This window comes from Cetorhinus maximus, chromosome 8, assembly GCF_964194155.1.
Source record: "Cetorhinus maximus chromosome 8, sCetMax3.hap1.1, whole genome shotgun sequence".
Taxonomy (NCBI): Eukaryota; Metazoa; Chordata; class Chondrichthyes; order Lamniformes; family Cetorhinidae; genus Cetorhinus; species Cetorhinus maximus.
Window position 1 is genome coordinate 53,500,131 of NC_135886.1, and position 14,565 is coordinate 53,514,695.

At 47.9% G+C, this 14,565-nt stretch overlaps 1 protein-coding gene across 1 annotated transcript in view; it reads left to right on the forward strand.

Moving 5' to 3' along the window:
- LOC144683644 (uncharacterized) overlaps nucleotides 1-14,565 on the forward strand; it is a 220,578-nt gene that overhangs the window by 108,525 nt on the left and 97,488 nt on the right. The window contains exons 31-34 of the mRNA XM_078546887.1: nucleotides 1,214-1,271; nucleotides 3,029-3,213; nucleotides 5,663-5,720; nucleotides 7,813-7,997. Of these exons, the coding sequence (XP_078403013.1) occupies nucleotides 1,214-1,271; nucleotides 3,029-3,213; nucleotides 5,663-5,720; nucleotides 7,813-7,997 (486 nt within the window). The remainder of the gene's footprint in view (nucleotides 1-1,213; nucleotides 1,272-3,028; nucleotides 3,214-5,662; nucleotides 5,721-7,812; nucleotides 7,998-14,565) is intronic.

A 14,565-nucleotide genomic window follows, 5' to 3' on the forward strand; every position in this document is an offset into this window, starting at 1 on the left:
CTACTGACCTTGTTCATCGAGTCCTGAAGGACATAGCTGCTAGATTGGGACAGCAGCAGGTGGCGAGAGAACCAACAGGAGGAAAAACCTCTGCTGTTTGGAATCATACCTAGCACAAAGGAAGATGGTTATGGTTGTTGGAGGTCAATCTTCTCAGTCCCAGGAAATCACTGCAGGAGCTCCTCAGGGTAGTATCCTTGGCCCAACCATCTTCAGCTGCTTCACCAATGACCTTCCTTTCATCTGAAGGTCAGAAGTGGGGATGTTCACTGATGGTTGCACAATGTTCACCTTTTGTGACTCCTCAGATACTGAAGCAGTCCATGTCCAAATGCAGCCAGACCCGGACAATATCCAAGCTTGGGCTGACAAGTGGCAAGTAACATTCACGCCACACAAGTGTCAGGCAATGACTGTCTCCAACAAGAGAGAATCTAACCTTCGCCCCTTGACATTCAATGGCATTACCATCACTGAATCTCCTACTATCAACATCCTGGGGTTTCCTATTGACCAGAAACTGAACTGGACCAGCCATATAAATTCTGTGGCTACAAGAGCAGGTCAGAGGCTAGGAATTCCGAGATGAGTAACTCACTGCTTGACTCCCTAAATTATGTCCACCATGTACCAGGCACAAGTCAGGAGTGTGATGGAATAATCTCCACTTGCCTGGATAAGGGCAGCTCCAACAACACTCAAGAAGTTTAACACATCCAGGGCAAAGCAGCCCGCTTGATCGGCACCACATCCACAAACATTCACTCCTTCCATCACCGACGTACGGTAGCAGCAGTGTGTACCATCTACAATATGGACTGCAGGAACTCACCAATGATCCATCTAGAAGGACAAGGGCAGCAGATACATGGGAATGCCATGACCTGCAAGTTCCCCTCCAATCACTCCCCATCCTGACTTGGAAATATATCACCGTTCCTTCACTGTCACTGGGTTAAAATCCTGGAATTCTATCCCTAACAGCACTGTGGGTGTACGTACAGCACACGAACTGCAGCGGTTCAAGAAGGAAGCTCCCCACCACCTAGTCAAGGGCATTTAGGGATGGGCAATAAATTCAGCTTTAGCCAGCGAAGCCCACATCTCATGAAAGCATTTTTAAAAATTCAATAAATGTCTCCAGGAAGCCTTCTCCCTGTCACTGTCAGTGACACTCTGTCCCTGTCTGTCTGATTCTTTGCTTTTATTACAGAGAGCGGGATCAATCTCCCGGCAGTGAGGGACGGTGTTCCGATGAAGCTGATCCACAGGTAATTAGGGATGGACACAGCAGGGAAAAGGGGATGAATCCAGTCACAGTCCATGTGTGTCTGAGAGTGAGATCTGGGACATGGATAGTAGCCAGAGGGAGAGCAGTGAGGGTTCATGTACCATCACTGGGTTCAGACAGTGGGCAGGGCCTGACTGCCAGGGATGGAGTCACACTAACTGTGGATGAGAATCGGGATGGGGGAGCAGGGGAAATGAAGTAAAAATGATGAAATTGATACTGTTTAAGGGGGCTGGAGCAGGTGAAGCTGGATAGAAGGCCAGCGATAGGTGGGGGCAAAGGAGAGATTGTGAAAGATGTCACAAACAAAAGGACAAAGTGTTGTTAGTAGTGGTGATACTGGCTAAAGGAGGTGCTAATGGTGACATTAAGAGTGGAAAGCAGAATGTGATAATGGCCGGATCAGGGTAATGTCTCTGGAAAGTGATAGACGGCCTGAGTGGGGGTGGGGTGGGGGTAGAGGTGCTGGGAAAAAAGATCGAAAAGGCTAAAAGCTGAGGATAAAACAATGAATAAAAATGGAAATAAATTTTTAAAATAATAATAGTGAAAGTAAGTGGAAAAAAAAATAAAGAATAAGAACAATATATTAATGAATATAGAAAAATGAGCGATCAAAATGGAGCGATGATGGAGGAGAGAGCTCATGACCTGAAATTGTTGAACTCAATGTTATGTCCGGAAGGCTGTAAAGTGCCTAGTCGGAAGATGAGGTGCTGTTCCACCAGTTTGCGTTGAGCTTCACTGGAACATTCTAGCAGGCCAAGGACGGACATGTGGGCATATGAAAGCAGGGTGGAGTGTTGAAATGGCAAGTGACAGGGAGGTCTGGGTCATGTTTGCGGACAGACTGAAGGTGTTCCGCAAAGTTGTCACCCAGTCTGCGTTTGGTCTCTCCAATGTAGAGGAGACCGCATTGGGAGCAGCAGATGCAGTAGACTAAATTGAAGTAGGTGCAAGTGAAGTGCTGCTTCACCTGAAAGGAGCGTTTGGGCCCTTGGACGGTGAGCACGGGGGAAGTAAAGGGGCAGGTGTTGCACCTTCTGCAATTGCATGGGAAGGTGCACTGGGAGGGGGCTGAGGTGTTGGGGGTGATGGAGGAGTGGACCAGGGATTCCCGGAGGGAACGGTCCCTACAGAATGCCAACAGTGGGGGTGAAGGGAAGATGTGTTTTGTGCTGGCATCATTCAAGAGTTGGCAGAAATAGCGGGGGATGATCCTTTGAACACAAAGGCTGGTGGGGTGATAAGTGAGGATAAGGGGGACTCTATCATGGTTCTGGGAGGGAGAGGACAGTGTGAGGGCAGAGGCACGGGAAATGGGCCGGACACTGTTGAGGGCCCTGACAACCACGGTGGGTGGGAAACCTCGGTGAAGGAAGAAAGTTTTGGGTGTTTAGAGAGGGTGAGCATTGGGGTGAAACCATTTTTCTCAGTTTCTCTCTGAATTCTCCCTCATTTCCCATCCTGACTGTTGGATGTTGGGGTGTGAAATTGGGTGAGGGGATGAGATGCTGAATCCTGCAGTTTTTGCACACGTCAGTGATTCGATTCTGATGGAGAGGTGGAGAGTGAGAAAGGATGGAAATGTGTGAATGTGAGAGAGCGAAAACAGACTGAGAGAGAGATATTAGAGACAGAGGGAAATGGAGATAAATAGAGGTGGTTTAGAGTGCATTTGATGAGAAGGTTTACTGGTGATTGAACGTGGTCGCCTTGTGTGTTCCTCCCTCCCAGGTACAGGCGGAGCTTGTCTCTCTGCGCAGTAAACAGGACGAGGCCATCACTGAGATCGAGATGCTCAAACTGACCAATCAGCAGCTGGAGAGTCAGCTGGAGCAGATCCAACAGGAGCTTCAGGAGGCCCAGGATCGGCTGGTGGCTCAACAGGAGGAAGCAGCTCACCGAGAGGAGAAAGAAGGGTAAGAGATCCCCAGGAGGTGTTGTGTCCCATGGGGCATTTGATCATCTCAGTCATTCTCCATCCCTGTATCCTCCATTCTGATGTCACATACACATTTCCAGCTCCTTTCCCAGGACACACATTATTAACTGCTTTGTCCTCCAATCTCTCTCACCCACAACACCATGGAGCACAAACTACAGCAAGTTGTGAATTGGAGGTTGAATTCCTGAATTCTCTCCCAGCAGTATTCCACAGGAAGAGTGATGGAGCATTCAACACATGGAGCCTCTTCACACATTCCATTCATTCATGGCTTCATCCAGTAAGCTCTTGAGTTGGATTGATTTTGGGTTCCCTTCTCCCACTGGTATTGGAACCTCTTCCTCTGCACTGAAAACAGATACAAAATCCTCATCTTACATCTGACAGCCCCCACACTGTGTGCATAAGAACGTTTGAATTGAGAGCAAGAGTAGGTCATTCTGCCCCTCCTGACTAGTCTCCCCCATTCAATAAGATCATGGATAAGCTGATCTTTAAGTCAACTGCTGACCTAACTTTTACATGTGATTCCAGGCCGACAGCAATGTGGTTAACTCTTAACTCCCCTCTGAAAGGGGCTAGCAAGCCACACAGCCATACCAAAACCACGATATAAATGCCAAAAAAGAATAAAAGCAGATGCACCACCCAGCATTGACCTAGGCACTGGAAACAACAAATTCACACCCAGCCCAGCCGAACCTGCAAAGTTCTCCTTACTACCGCCTGGGGATTTGTGCCAAAATTGGGAGAGCTGTGTCACAGTGTAATCAGACAACAGGCTAATATTTCATAGTCACTGAATGATACCTTACAGCCAATGTCCCAGACACCACCATCACCACCCATGGGTGTGTCTTGTCCCACCGGAAGGAGAAACCCACCTGAAGTGGCGACACAGTGATATACAGTCGGGAAGAAATTGCTGTGGGAGTCCTTAACATTGACTCTGGATCGCATGAAGTCCCATGGCATCAGGTTAAACATGGGCATGGAAACCTCTGACTGATTACCACCTGCAGCTCCCCTACCACCCCTCCCACCCCCCCGCCCCACCCAACCACCACCCACACCTCTCAGATGCCTCCTCTATTTTGAACACCAATTGGAAGAATCATTGAGGGTGATAATGGCTCAGAATATACTCTGGATGGGGGTCATCAATGCCCATCACCAAATGTATTTCGATAGCTCAACTACTGACCTTGTTCATCGAGTCCTGAAGGACATAGCTGCTAGATTGGGACAGCAGCAGGTGGCGAGAGAACCAACAAGAGGGAAAAAACCTCTGCTGTTTGGATTCATACCTAGCACAAAGGAAGGTGGTTATGCTTGTTGGAGGTCAATCTTCTCAGTCCCAGGACATCACTGCAGGAGCTCCTCAGGGTAGTATCCTCGGCCCAACCATCTTCAGCTGCTTCATCAATGACCTTCCTTTCATCTGAAGGTCAGAAGTGGGGATGTTCACTGATGGTTGCACAATGTTCACCTTTTGTGACTCCTCAGATACTGAAGCAGTCCATGTCCAAATGCAGCCAGACCCGGACAATATCCAAGCTTGGGCTGACAAGTGGCAAGTAACATTCACGCCACACAAGTGTCAGGCAATGACTGTCTCCAACAAGAGAGAATCTAACCATCGCCCCTTGACATTCAATGGCATTACCATCACTGAATCTCCTACTATCAACATCCTGGGGCTTACCATTGACCAGAAACTGAACTGGACTAGCCATATAAGTTCTGTGGCTACAAGAGCAGGTCAGAGGCTAGGAATTCCGAGATGAGTAACTCACTGCTTGACTCCCTAAATTATGTCCACCATGTACCAGGCACAAGTCAGGAGTGTGATGGAATAATCTCCACTTGCCTGGATAAGGGCAGCTCCAACAACACTCAAGAAGTTTAACACATCCAGGGCAAAGCAGCCCGCTTGATCGGCACCACATCCACAAACATTCACTCCTTCCATCACCGATGTACGGTAGCAGCAGTGTGTACCATCTACAAGATCCACTGCAGGAACTCACCAATGATCCTTCCAAACCCACATCCAGAAGGATAATGGCAGCAGATACATGGGAATGCCACGACCTGCAAGTTCCCCTCCAATCACTCCCCATCCTGACTTGGAAATATATCACCGTTCCTTCACTGTCACTGGGTTAAAATCCTGGAACTCTATCCCTAACAGCACTGTGGGTGTATGTACAGCACACGAACTGCAGCGGTTCAAGAGGGCAGCTCACCACCACCTAGCCAAGGGCATTTAGGGATGGGCAATAAATGCTGGCCTAGCCAGCGAAGCCCACATCTCATGAAAACATTTTTAAAAATTGAATAGATGTCTCCAGGAAGCCTTCTCCCTGTCACTGTCACTGACACTCTGTCCCTGTCTGTCTGATCCTTTGGTTTTATTACAGAGAGTGGGATCAATCTCTCGGCAGTGAGGGACGGCGTTCTGATGAAGCTGATCCACAGGTAATGAGGGATGGACACAGCAGGGAAAAGGGGGTGAATTCAGTCACAGTCCGTGTGTGTCTGAGGGTGAGATCTGGGACATGGATAGTAGCCAGAGGAAGAGCAGTGAGGGTTCATGTACCATCACTGGGTTCAGACAGTGGGCAGGGCCTGACTGCCAGGGATGGAGTCACACTAACCGTGGATGAGAATCGGGATGGGGGAGCCGGGGAAATGATGTCATAACCTTCCAAACTGATTCACAGTCACTCGGTGGGCGATGTGTCTGAGAGGAAGTTCGCAGGAGACAGAACGTTTCTCCATTGCTCAAACATTATTTCCTTATTTAATGTTCCCTGTATTCAGGAGGTAATTGTGACAGGTATTTGTTTGCTGTTCGAGGACCATAGTTTTGGGTAAAGGCAAAATATTGCAGATGCTGGAAATATGAAACAAAAACAAAAAATGCTGGAAAATCTCAACAGGTCTGACAGCATCTGTGGAGAGAAAGACAGAGTTAATGTTTTGCGTCCATATGATTCTTCTTCAGAGCTAAAGAGAAGTAAAAATGTGATGAAATTGATACTGTTTAAGGGGGCTGGAGCAGGTGAAGCTGGATAGAAGGCCAGCAATAGGTGGGGGCAAAGGAGAGATTGTGAAAGATGTCACAAACAAAGGGACAAAGTGTTGTTAGTAGTGGTGATACTGGCTAAAGGAGGTGCTAATGGTGACAGTAAGAGTGGAAAGCAGGATGTGATAATGGCCGGACCAGGGTAAGGTCTCTGGAAAGTGAAAGATGGCCTGAGTGGGGGTGGGGTGGGGGGAGAGGATGGTGCTGGGAAAAAATATCGAAAAGGCTAAAAGCTGAGGATAAAACAATGAATAATAATGGAAATAAATTTTTAAAATAATAATAGTGAAAGTTAGTGGAAAAAAAATAAAATGAAAAAAAATAAAAATATATAAATGAATATAGACAAATGAGTGATCAAAATGGAGTGAGGATGGAGGAGAGAGTTCATGACCTGAAGTTGTTGAACTCAATATTCAGTCCAGAAGGCTGTAAAGTGCCTTGTTGGAAGATGAGGTGCTGTTCCTCCAGTTTGCGTTGAGCTTCACTGGAACATTGCAGCAAGCCCAGGACAGACATGTGGGCATATGAAAGCAGGGTGGTGTGTTAAAATGGCAAGTGACAAGGAGGTCTAGGTCATGCTTGCGGACAGACTGAAGGTGTTCCGCAAAGTAGTCACCCAGTCTGCGTTTGGTCTCTCCAATGTAGAGGCGACCGCATTGAGAGCAGTGAATGCAGTAGACCAAATGAAAGGAGGTGCAAGTGAAGTGCTGCTTCACCTGAAAGGAGTGTTTGGGCCCTTGGACGGTGAGGAGGGTGGAAGTAACTGGACAGGTGTTGCAACTTCTGCAATTGCATGGGATGGTGCCATGGGAGGGGGCTGAGGAGTTGGGGGTGATGGAGGAGTGGACCAGGGATTCCCGGAGTGAACGGTCCCTACAGAATGCCAACAGTGGGGGTGAAGGGCCGGTGTGTTTGGTGGTGGCATCATGCTAGAGTTGGCAGAAATGGCGGAAAATGAACCTTTGAACCCAGATGCTGGTGGGGTGATAAGTGAGGATAAGGGGGCCTCTATCATGGTTCTGGGAGGGAGAGGACAGTGTGAGGGCAGAGGCACGGGAAATGGGTCGGACATTGTTGAGGGCCCTGTCAACCACAGTGGGTGGGAAACCTCGGTTAAGGAAGAAAGTTTTGGGTGTTTAGAGAGGGTGAGCATTGGGGTGAAAACATTTTTCTCAATTTCTCTCTGAATTCCATCTCATTTCCCATCCTGACTGTTGGGTGTTGGGGTGTGAAATTGGGTGAGGGGATGAGATGCTGAATCCTGCAGCTCGTGAACACGTCAGTGATTCGATTCTGATGGAGAGGTGGAGAGAGAGATAGGATTGAAATGTGTGAATGTGAGAGAGCGAAAACAGACTGAGAGAGAGAGATGTTAGAGACAGAGAGAGATGGAGATCAATAGAGGTGGTTTAGAGTACATTTGATGAGATAATTTACAGGTGATTGAACGTGGTCGCTTTGTGTGTTCCTCCCTCCCAGGTACAGGCGGAGCTTGTCTCTCTGCGCAGTAAACAGGACGAGGCCATCACTGAGATCGAGATGCTCAAACTGACCAATCAGGAGCTGGAGAGTCGGCTGGAGCAGATCCAACAGGAGCTTCAGGAGGCCCAGGATCGGCTGGTGGCTCAACAGGAGGAAGCAGCTCACCGAGAGGAGAAAGAAGGGTAAGAAATCCCCAGGAGGTGTTGTGTTCCATGGGGCATTTGGTCATCTCAGTCATTCTCCATCCCTGTATCCTCCAGTCCGATGTCACACACACATTTCCAGCTCCTTTCCCAGGACACACATTATTAACTGCTTTGTCCTCCAATCTCTCTCACCCACAACACCATGGAGCACAAACTATAGCAAGTTGTGAATTGGAGGTTGAATTCCTGAATTCTCTCCCAGCAGTATTCCACAGGAAGAGTGATGGAGCATTCAACACATGGAGCCTCTTCACACATTGTATTCATTCATGGCTTCATCCAATAAGCTCTTGAGTTGAATTGATTTTGGGTTCCCTTCTCCCACTGGTATTGGAACCTCTTCCTCTGCACTGAAAACAGATACAAAATCTTCACTTTATACCTAACAGCCCACACACTGTGTGCATAAGAACGTTTGAATTGAGAGCAAGAGTAGGTCATTCATCCCCTCCTGACTGGTCTCCTCCATTCAATATGATCATGGATAAGCTAATCTTTAAGTCAACTTCTGACCTAACTTGGTTTGTCCTACATGTGACTCCAGGCTGACAGCAATGTAGTTAACTCTTAACTCCCCTCTGAAAAGGGCTAGTAAGCCACACAGCCATACCAAAAGCACGACATAAATGCCAAAAAAGAATAAAAGCAGATGCACCACCCAGCATCGACCTAGGCACTGGAAACAACAAATTCACACCCAGCCCAGCCAACCCTGCAATGTTCTCCTTACTACCGCCTGGGGATTTGTGCCAAAATTGGGAGAGCTGTGTCACAGTGTAATCAGACAACAGGCTAACATTTCATAGTCACTGAATGATACCTTACAGCCAATGTCCCAGACACCACCATCACCACCTCTGGGTGTGTCTTGTCCCACCGGAAGGAGAAACCCACCTGAAGTGGCGACACAGTGATATACAGTCGGGAAGTAATTGTTCTGGGAGTCCTCAACATTGACTCTGGATCGCATGAAGTCCCATGGCATCAGGTTAAACATGGGCATGGAAACCTCTGACTGATTACCACCTGCAGCTCACCAACCCCCCCACCCCGCCCCCGCCCCACCCAACCACCACCCACACCTCTCAAATGCCTCCTCTATTTTGAACACCAATTGGAAGAATCATTGAGGGTGATAATGGCTCAGAATATACTCTGGATGGGGGTCATCAATGCCCATCATCAAGTGTATCTCGATAGCTCAACTACTGACCTTGTTCATCGAGTCCTGAAGGACATAGCTGCTAGATTGGGACAGCAGCAGGTGGCGAGAGAACCAACAAGAGGAAAAAACCTCTGCTGTTTGGATTCATACCTAGCACAAAGGAAGGTGGTTATGCTTGTTAGAGGTCAATCTTCTCAGTCCCAGGACATCACTGCAGGAGCTCCTCAGGGTAGTATCCTCGGCCCAACCATCTTCAGCTGCTTCACCAATGACCTTCCTTTCATCTGAAGGTCAGAAGTGGGGATGTTCACTGATGGTTGCACAATGTTCACCTTTTGTGACTCCTCAGATACTGAAGCAGTCCATGTCCAAATGCAGCCAGACCCGGACAATATCCAAGCTTGGGCTGACAAGTGGCAAGTAACATTCACGCCACACAAGTGTCAGGCAATGACTGTCTCCAACAAGAGAGAATCTAACCATCGCCCCTTGACATTCAATGGCATTACCATCACTGAATCTCCTACTATCAACATCCTGAGGCTTACCATTGACCAGAAACTGAACTGGACTAGCCATATAAATTCTGTGGCTACAAGAGCAGGTCAGAGGCTAGGAATTCCGAGATGAGTAACTCACTGCTTGACTCCCTAAATTATGTCCACCATGTACCAGGCACAAGTCAGGAGTGTGATGGAATAATCTCCACTTGCCTGGATAAGGGCAGCTCCAACAACACTCAAGAAGTTTAACACATCCAGGGCAAAGCAGCCCGCTTGATCGGCACCACATCCACAAACATTCACTCCTTCCATCACCGACGTACGGTAGCAGCAGTGTGTACCATCTACAAGATGCACTGCAGGAACTCACCAATGATCCATCTGGAAGGACAACGGCAGCAGATACATGGGAATGCCACGACCTGCAAGTTCCCCTCCAATCACTCCCCATCCTGACTTGGAAATATATCACCGTTCCTTCACTGTCACTGGGTTAAAATCCTGGAACTCTATCCCTAACAGCACTGTGGGTGTACGTACAGCACACGAACTGCAGCGGTTCAAGAAGGAAGCTCCCCACCACCTAGTCAAGGGCATTTAGGGATGGGCAATAAATGCAGCTTTAGCCAGCGAAGCCTACATCTCATGAAAGCATTTTTAAAAATTCAATAAATGTGTCCAGGAAGCCTTCTCCCTGTCACTGTCACTGACACTCTGTCCCTGTCTGTCTGATTCTTTGGTTTTATTACAGAGAGTGGGATCAATCTCTCGGCAGTGAGGGACGGTGTTCCGATGAAGCTGATCCACAGGTAATGAGGGATGGACACAGCAGGGAAAAGGGGATGAATCCAGTCACAGTCCATGTGTGTCTGAGGGTGAGATCTGGGACATGGATAGTAGCCAGAGGGAGAGCAGTGAGGGTTCATGTACCATCACTGGGTTCAGACAGTGTGCAGGGCCTGACTGCCAGGGATGGAGTCACGCTGACTGTGGATGAGAATCGGGATGGGGGAGCCGGGGAAATGATGTCAGAATCTTCCAAACTGATTCACAGTCACTCGGTGGGCGATGTGTCTGAGAGGAAGTTCACAGGAGACAGAACGTTTCTCCATTGCTCAAACATTATTTCCTTATTTAATGTTCGCTGTATTCAGGAGGTAATTGTGACAGGTATTTGTTTGCTGTTCGAGGACCATAGTTTTGGGTAAAGGCAAAATATTGCAGATGCTGGAAATATGAAACAAAAACAAAAAATGCTGGAAAAACTCAACAGGTCTGACAGCATCTGTGGAGAGAAAGACAGAGTTAATGTTTTGCGTCCATATGATTCTTCTTCAGAGCTAAAGAGAAGTAAAAATGTGATGAAATTGATACTGTTTAAGGGGGCTGGAGCAGGTGAAGCTGGATAGAAGGCCAGCGATAGGTGGGGGCAAAGGAGAGATTGTGAAAGATGTCACAAACAAAAGGACAAAGTGTTGTTAGTAGTGGTGATACTGGCTAAAGGAGGTGCTAATGGTGACATTAAGAGTGGAAAGCAGAATGTGATAATGGCCGGACCAGGGTAAGGTCTCTGGAAAGTGATAGACGGCCTGAGTGGGGGTGGGGTGGGGGGAGGGGATGGTGCTGGGAAAAAATATCGAAAAGGCTTAAAGCTGAGGATAAAACAATGAATAATAATGGAAATAAATTTTAAATATAATAATAGTGAAAGTAAGTGGAAAAACAAATAAAGAATAAGAACAATATATTAATGAATATAGAAAAATGAGCGATCAAAATGGAGTGAGGATGGAGGAGAGAGTTCATGACCTGAAATTGTTGAACTCAATGTTATGTCCGGAAGGCTGTAAAGTGCCTAGTCGGAAGATGAAGTGCTGTTCCTCCAGTTTGCGCTGAGCTTCACTGGAAGATTGCAGCAGGCCAAGGACGGACATGTGGGCATATGAAAGCAGGGTGGTGTGTTGAAATGGCAAGTGACAGGGAGGTCTGGGTCATGTTTGCGGACAGACTGAAGGTGTTCCGCAAAGTGGTCACCCAGTCTGCGTTTGGTCTCTCTAATGTAGAGGAGACCGCATTGGGAGCAGTGAATGCAGTAGACCAAATTGAAGGAGGTGCAAGTGAAGTGCTGCTTTATCTGAAAGGAGTGTTTGGGCCCTTGGACGATGAGGAGGGGGGAAGTAAAGGGGCAGGTGTTGCACCTTCTGCGATTGCATGGGAAGGTGCCATGGGAGGGGGCTGAGGTGTTGGGGGTGATGGAGGAGTGGACCAGGGATTCCCGGCGGGAATGGTCCCTACAGAATGCCAACAGTGGGGATGAAGGGAAGATGTGTTTGATGGTGGCATCATTCTAGAGTTGGCAGAAATAGCGGAGGATGATCCTTTGAACACAGAGGCTGGTGGGGTGATAAGTGAGGATAAGGGGGACTCTATCATGGTTCTGGGAGGGAGAGGACAGTGTGAGGGCAGAGGCACGGGAAATGGGTCGGACATTGTTGAGGGCCCTGTCAACCACGGTGGGTGGGAAACCTCGGTTAAGGAAGAAAGTTTTGGGTGTTTAGAGAGGGTGATGATTACGTTGAAAAATTTTTTCTCAATTTCTCTCTGAATTCTCCCTCAGTTCCAATCCTGACTGTTGGGTGTTGGGGTGTGAAATTGGGTGAGGGGATGAGATGCTGAATCCTGCAGCTCGTGAACACGTCAGTGATTCGATTCTGATGGAGAGGTGGAGAGAGAGAAAGGCTAGAAATGTGTGAATTTGAGAGAGAGAAAACTGACTGAGAGAGAGATGTTAGAGACAGAGAAAGATGGAGATGATTAGATGTAGTTTAGACTACATTTGATGAGAAGATTTACTGGTGATTGAACGTGGTCGCTTTGTGTGTTCCTCCCTCCCAGGTACAGGCGGAGCTTGTCTCTCTGCGCAGTAAACAGGACGAGGCCATCACTGATTTCGAGATGCTCAAACTGACCAATCAGCAGCTGGAGAATCAGCTGGAGCAGATCCAACAGGAGCTTCAGGACGCCCAGGATCGGCTGGTGGCTCAACAGGAGGAAGCAGCTCACCGAGAGGAGAAAGAAGGGTAAGAAATCCCCAGGAGGTGTTGTGTTCCATGGGGCATTTGGTCATCTCAGTCATTCTCCATCCCTGTATCCTCCAGTCCGATGTCACACACACATTTCCAGCTCCTTTCCCAGGACACACATTATTAACTGCTTTGTCCTCCAATCTCTCTCACCCACAACACCATGGAGCACAAACTATAGCAAGTTGTGAATTGGAGGTTGAATTCCTGAATTCTCTCCCAGCAGTATTCCACAGGAAGAGTGATGGAGCATTCAACACATGGAGCCTCTTCACACATTGTATTCATTCATGGCTTCATCCAATAAGCTCTTGAGTTGAATTGATTTTGGGTTCCCTTCTCCCACTGGTATTGGAACCTCTTCCTCTGCACTGAAAACAGATACAAAATCTTCACTTTATACCTAACAGCCCACACACTGTGTGCATAAGAACGTTTGAATTGAGAGCAAGAGTAGGTCATTCATCCCCTCCTGACTGGTCTCCTCCATTCAATATGATCATGGATAAGCTAATCTTTAAGTCAACTTCTGACCTAACTTGGTTTGTCCTACATGTGACTCCAGGCTGACAGCAATGTAGTTAACTCTTAACTCCCCTCTGAAAAGGGCTAGTAAGCCACACAGCCATACCAAAAGCACGACATAAATGCCAAAAAAGAATAAAAGCAGATGCACCACCCAGCATCGACCTAGGCACTGGAAACAACAAATTCACACCCAGCCCAGCCAACCCTGCAATGTTCTCCTTACTACCGCCTGGGGATTTGTGCCAAAATTGGGAGAGCTGTGTCACAGTGTAATCAGACAACAGGCTAACATTTCATAGTCACTGAATGATACCTTACAGCCAATGTCCCAGACACCACCATCACCACCTCTGGGTGTGTCTTGTCCCACCGGAAGGAGAAACCCACCTGAAGTGGCGACACAGTGATATACAGTCGGGAAGTAATTGTTCTGGGAGTCCTCAACATTGACTCTGGATCGCATGAAGTCCCATGGCATCAGGTTAAACATGGGCATGGAAACCTCTGACTGATTACCACCTGCAGCTCACCAACCCCCCCACCCCGCCCCCGCCCCACCCAACCACCACCCACACCTCTCAAATGCCTCCTCTATTTTGAACACCAATTGGAAGAATCATTGAGGGTGATAATGGCTCAGAATATACTCTGGATGGGGGTCATCAATGCCCATCATCAAGTGTATCTCGATAGCTCAACTACTGACCTTGTTCATCGAGTCCTGAAGGACATAGCTGCTAGATTGGGACAGCAGCAGGTGGCGAGAGAACCAACAAGAGGAAAAAACCTCTGCTGTTTGGATTCATACCTAGCACAAAGGAAGGTGGTTATGCTTGTTAGAGGTCAATCTTCTCAGTCCCAGGACATCACTGCAGGAGCTCCTCAGGGTAGTATCCTCGGCCCAACCATCTTCAGCTGCTTCACCAATGACCTTCCTTTCATCTGAAGGTCAGAAGTGGGGATGTTCACTGATGGTTGCACAATGTTCACCTTTTGTGACTCCTCAGATACTGAAGCAGTCCATGTCCAAATGCAGCCAGACCCGGACAATATCCAAGCTTGGGCTGACAAGTGGCAAGTAACATTCACGCCACACAAGTGTCAGGCAATGACTGTCTCCAACAAGAGAGAATCTAACCATCGCCCCTTGACATTCAATGGCATTACCATCACTGAATCTCCTACTATCAACATCCTGAGGCTTACCATTGACCAGAAACTGAACTGGACTAGCCATATAAATTCTGTGGCTACAAGAGCAGGTC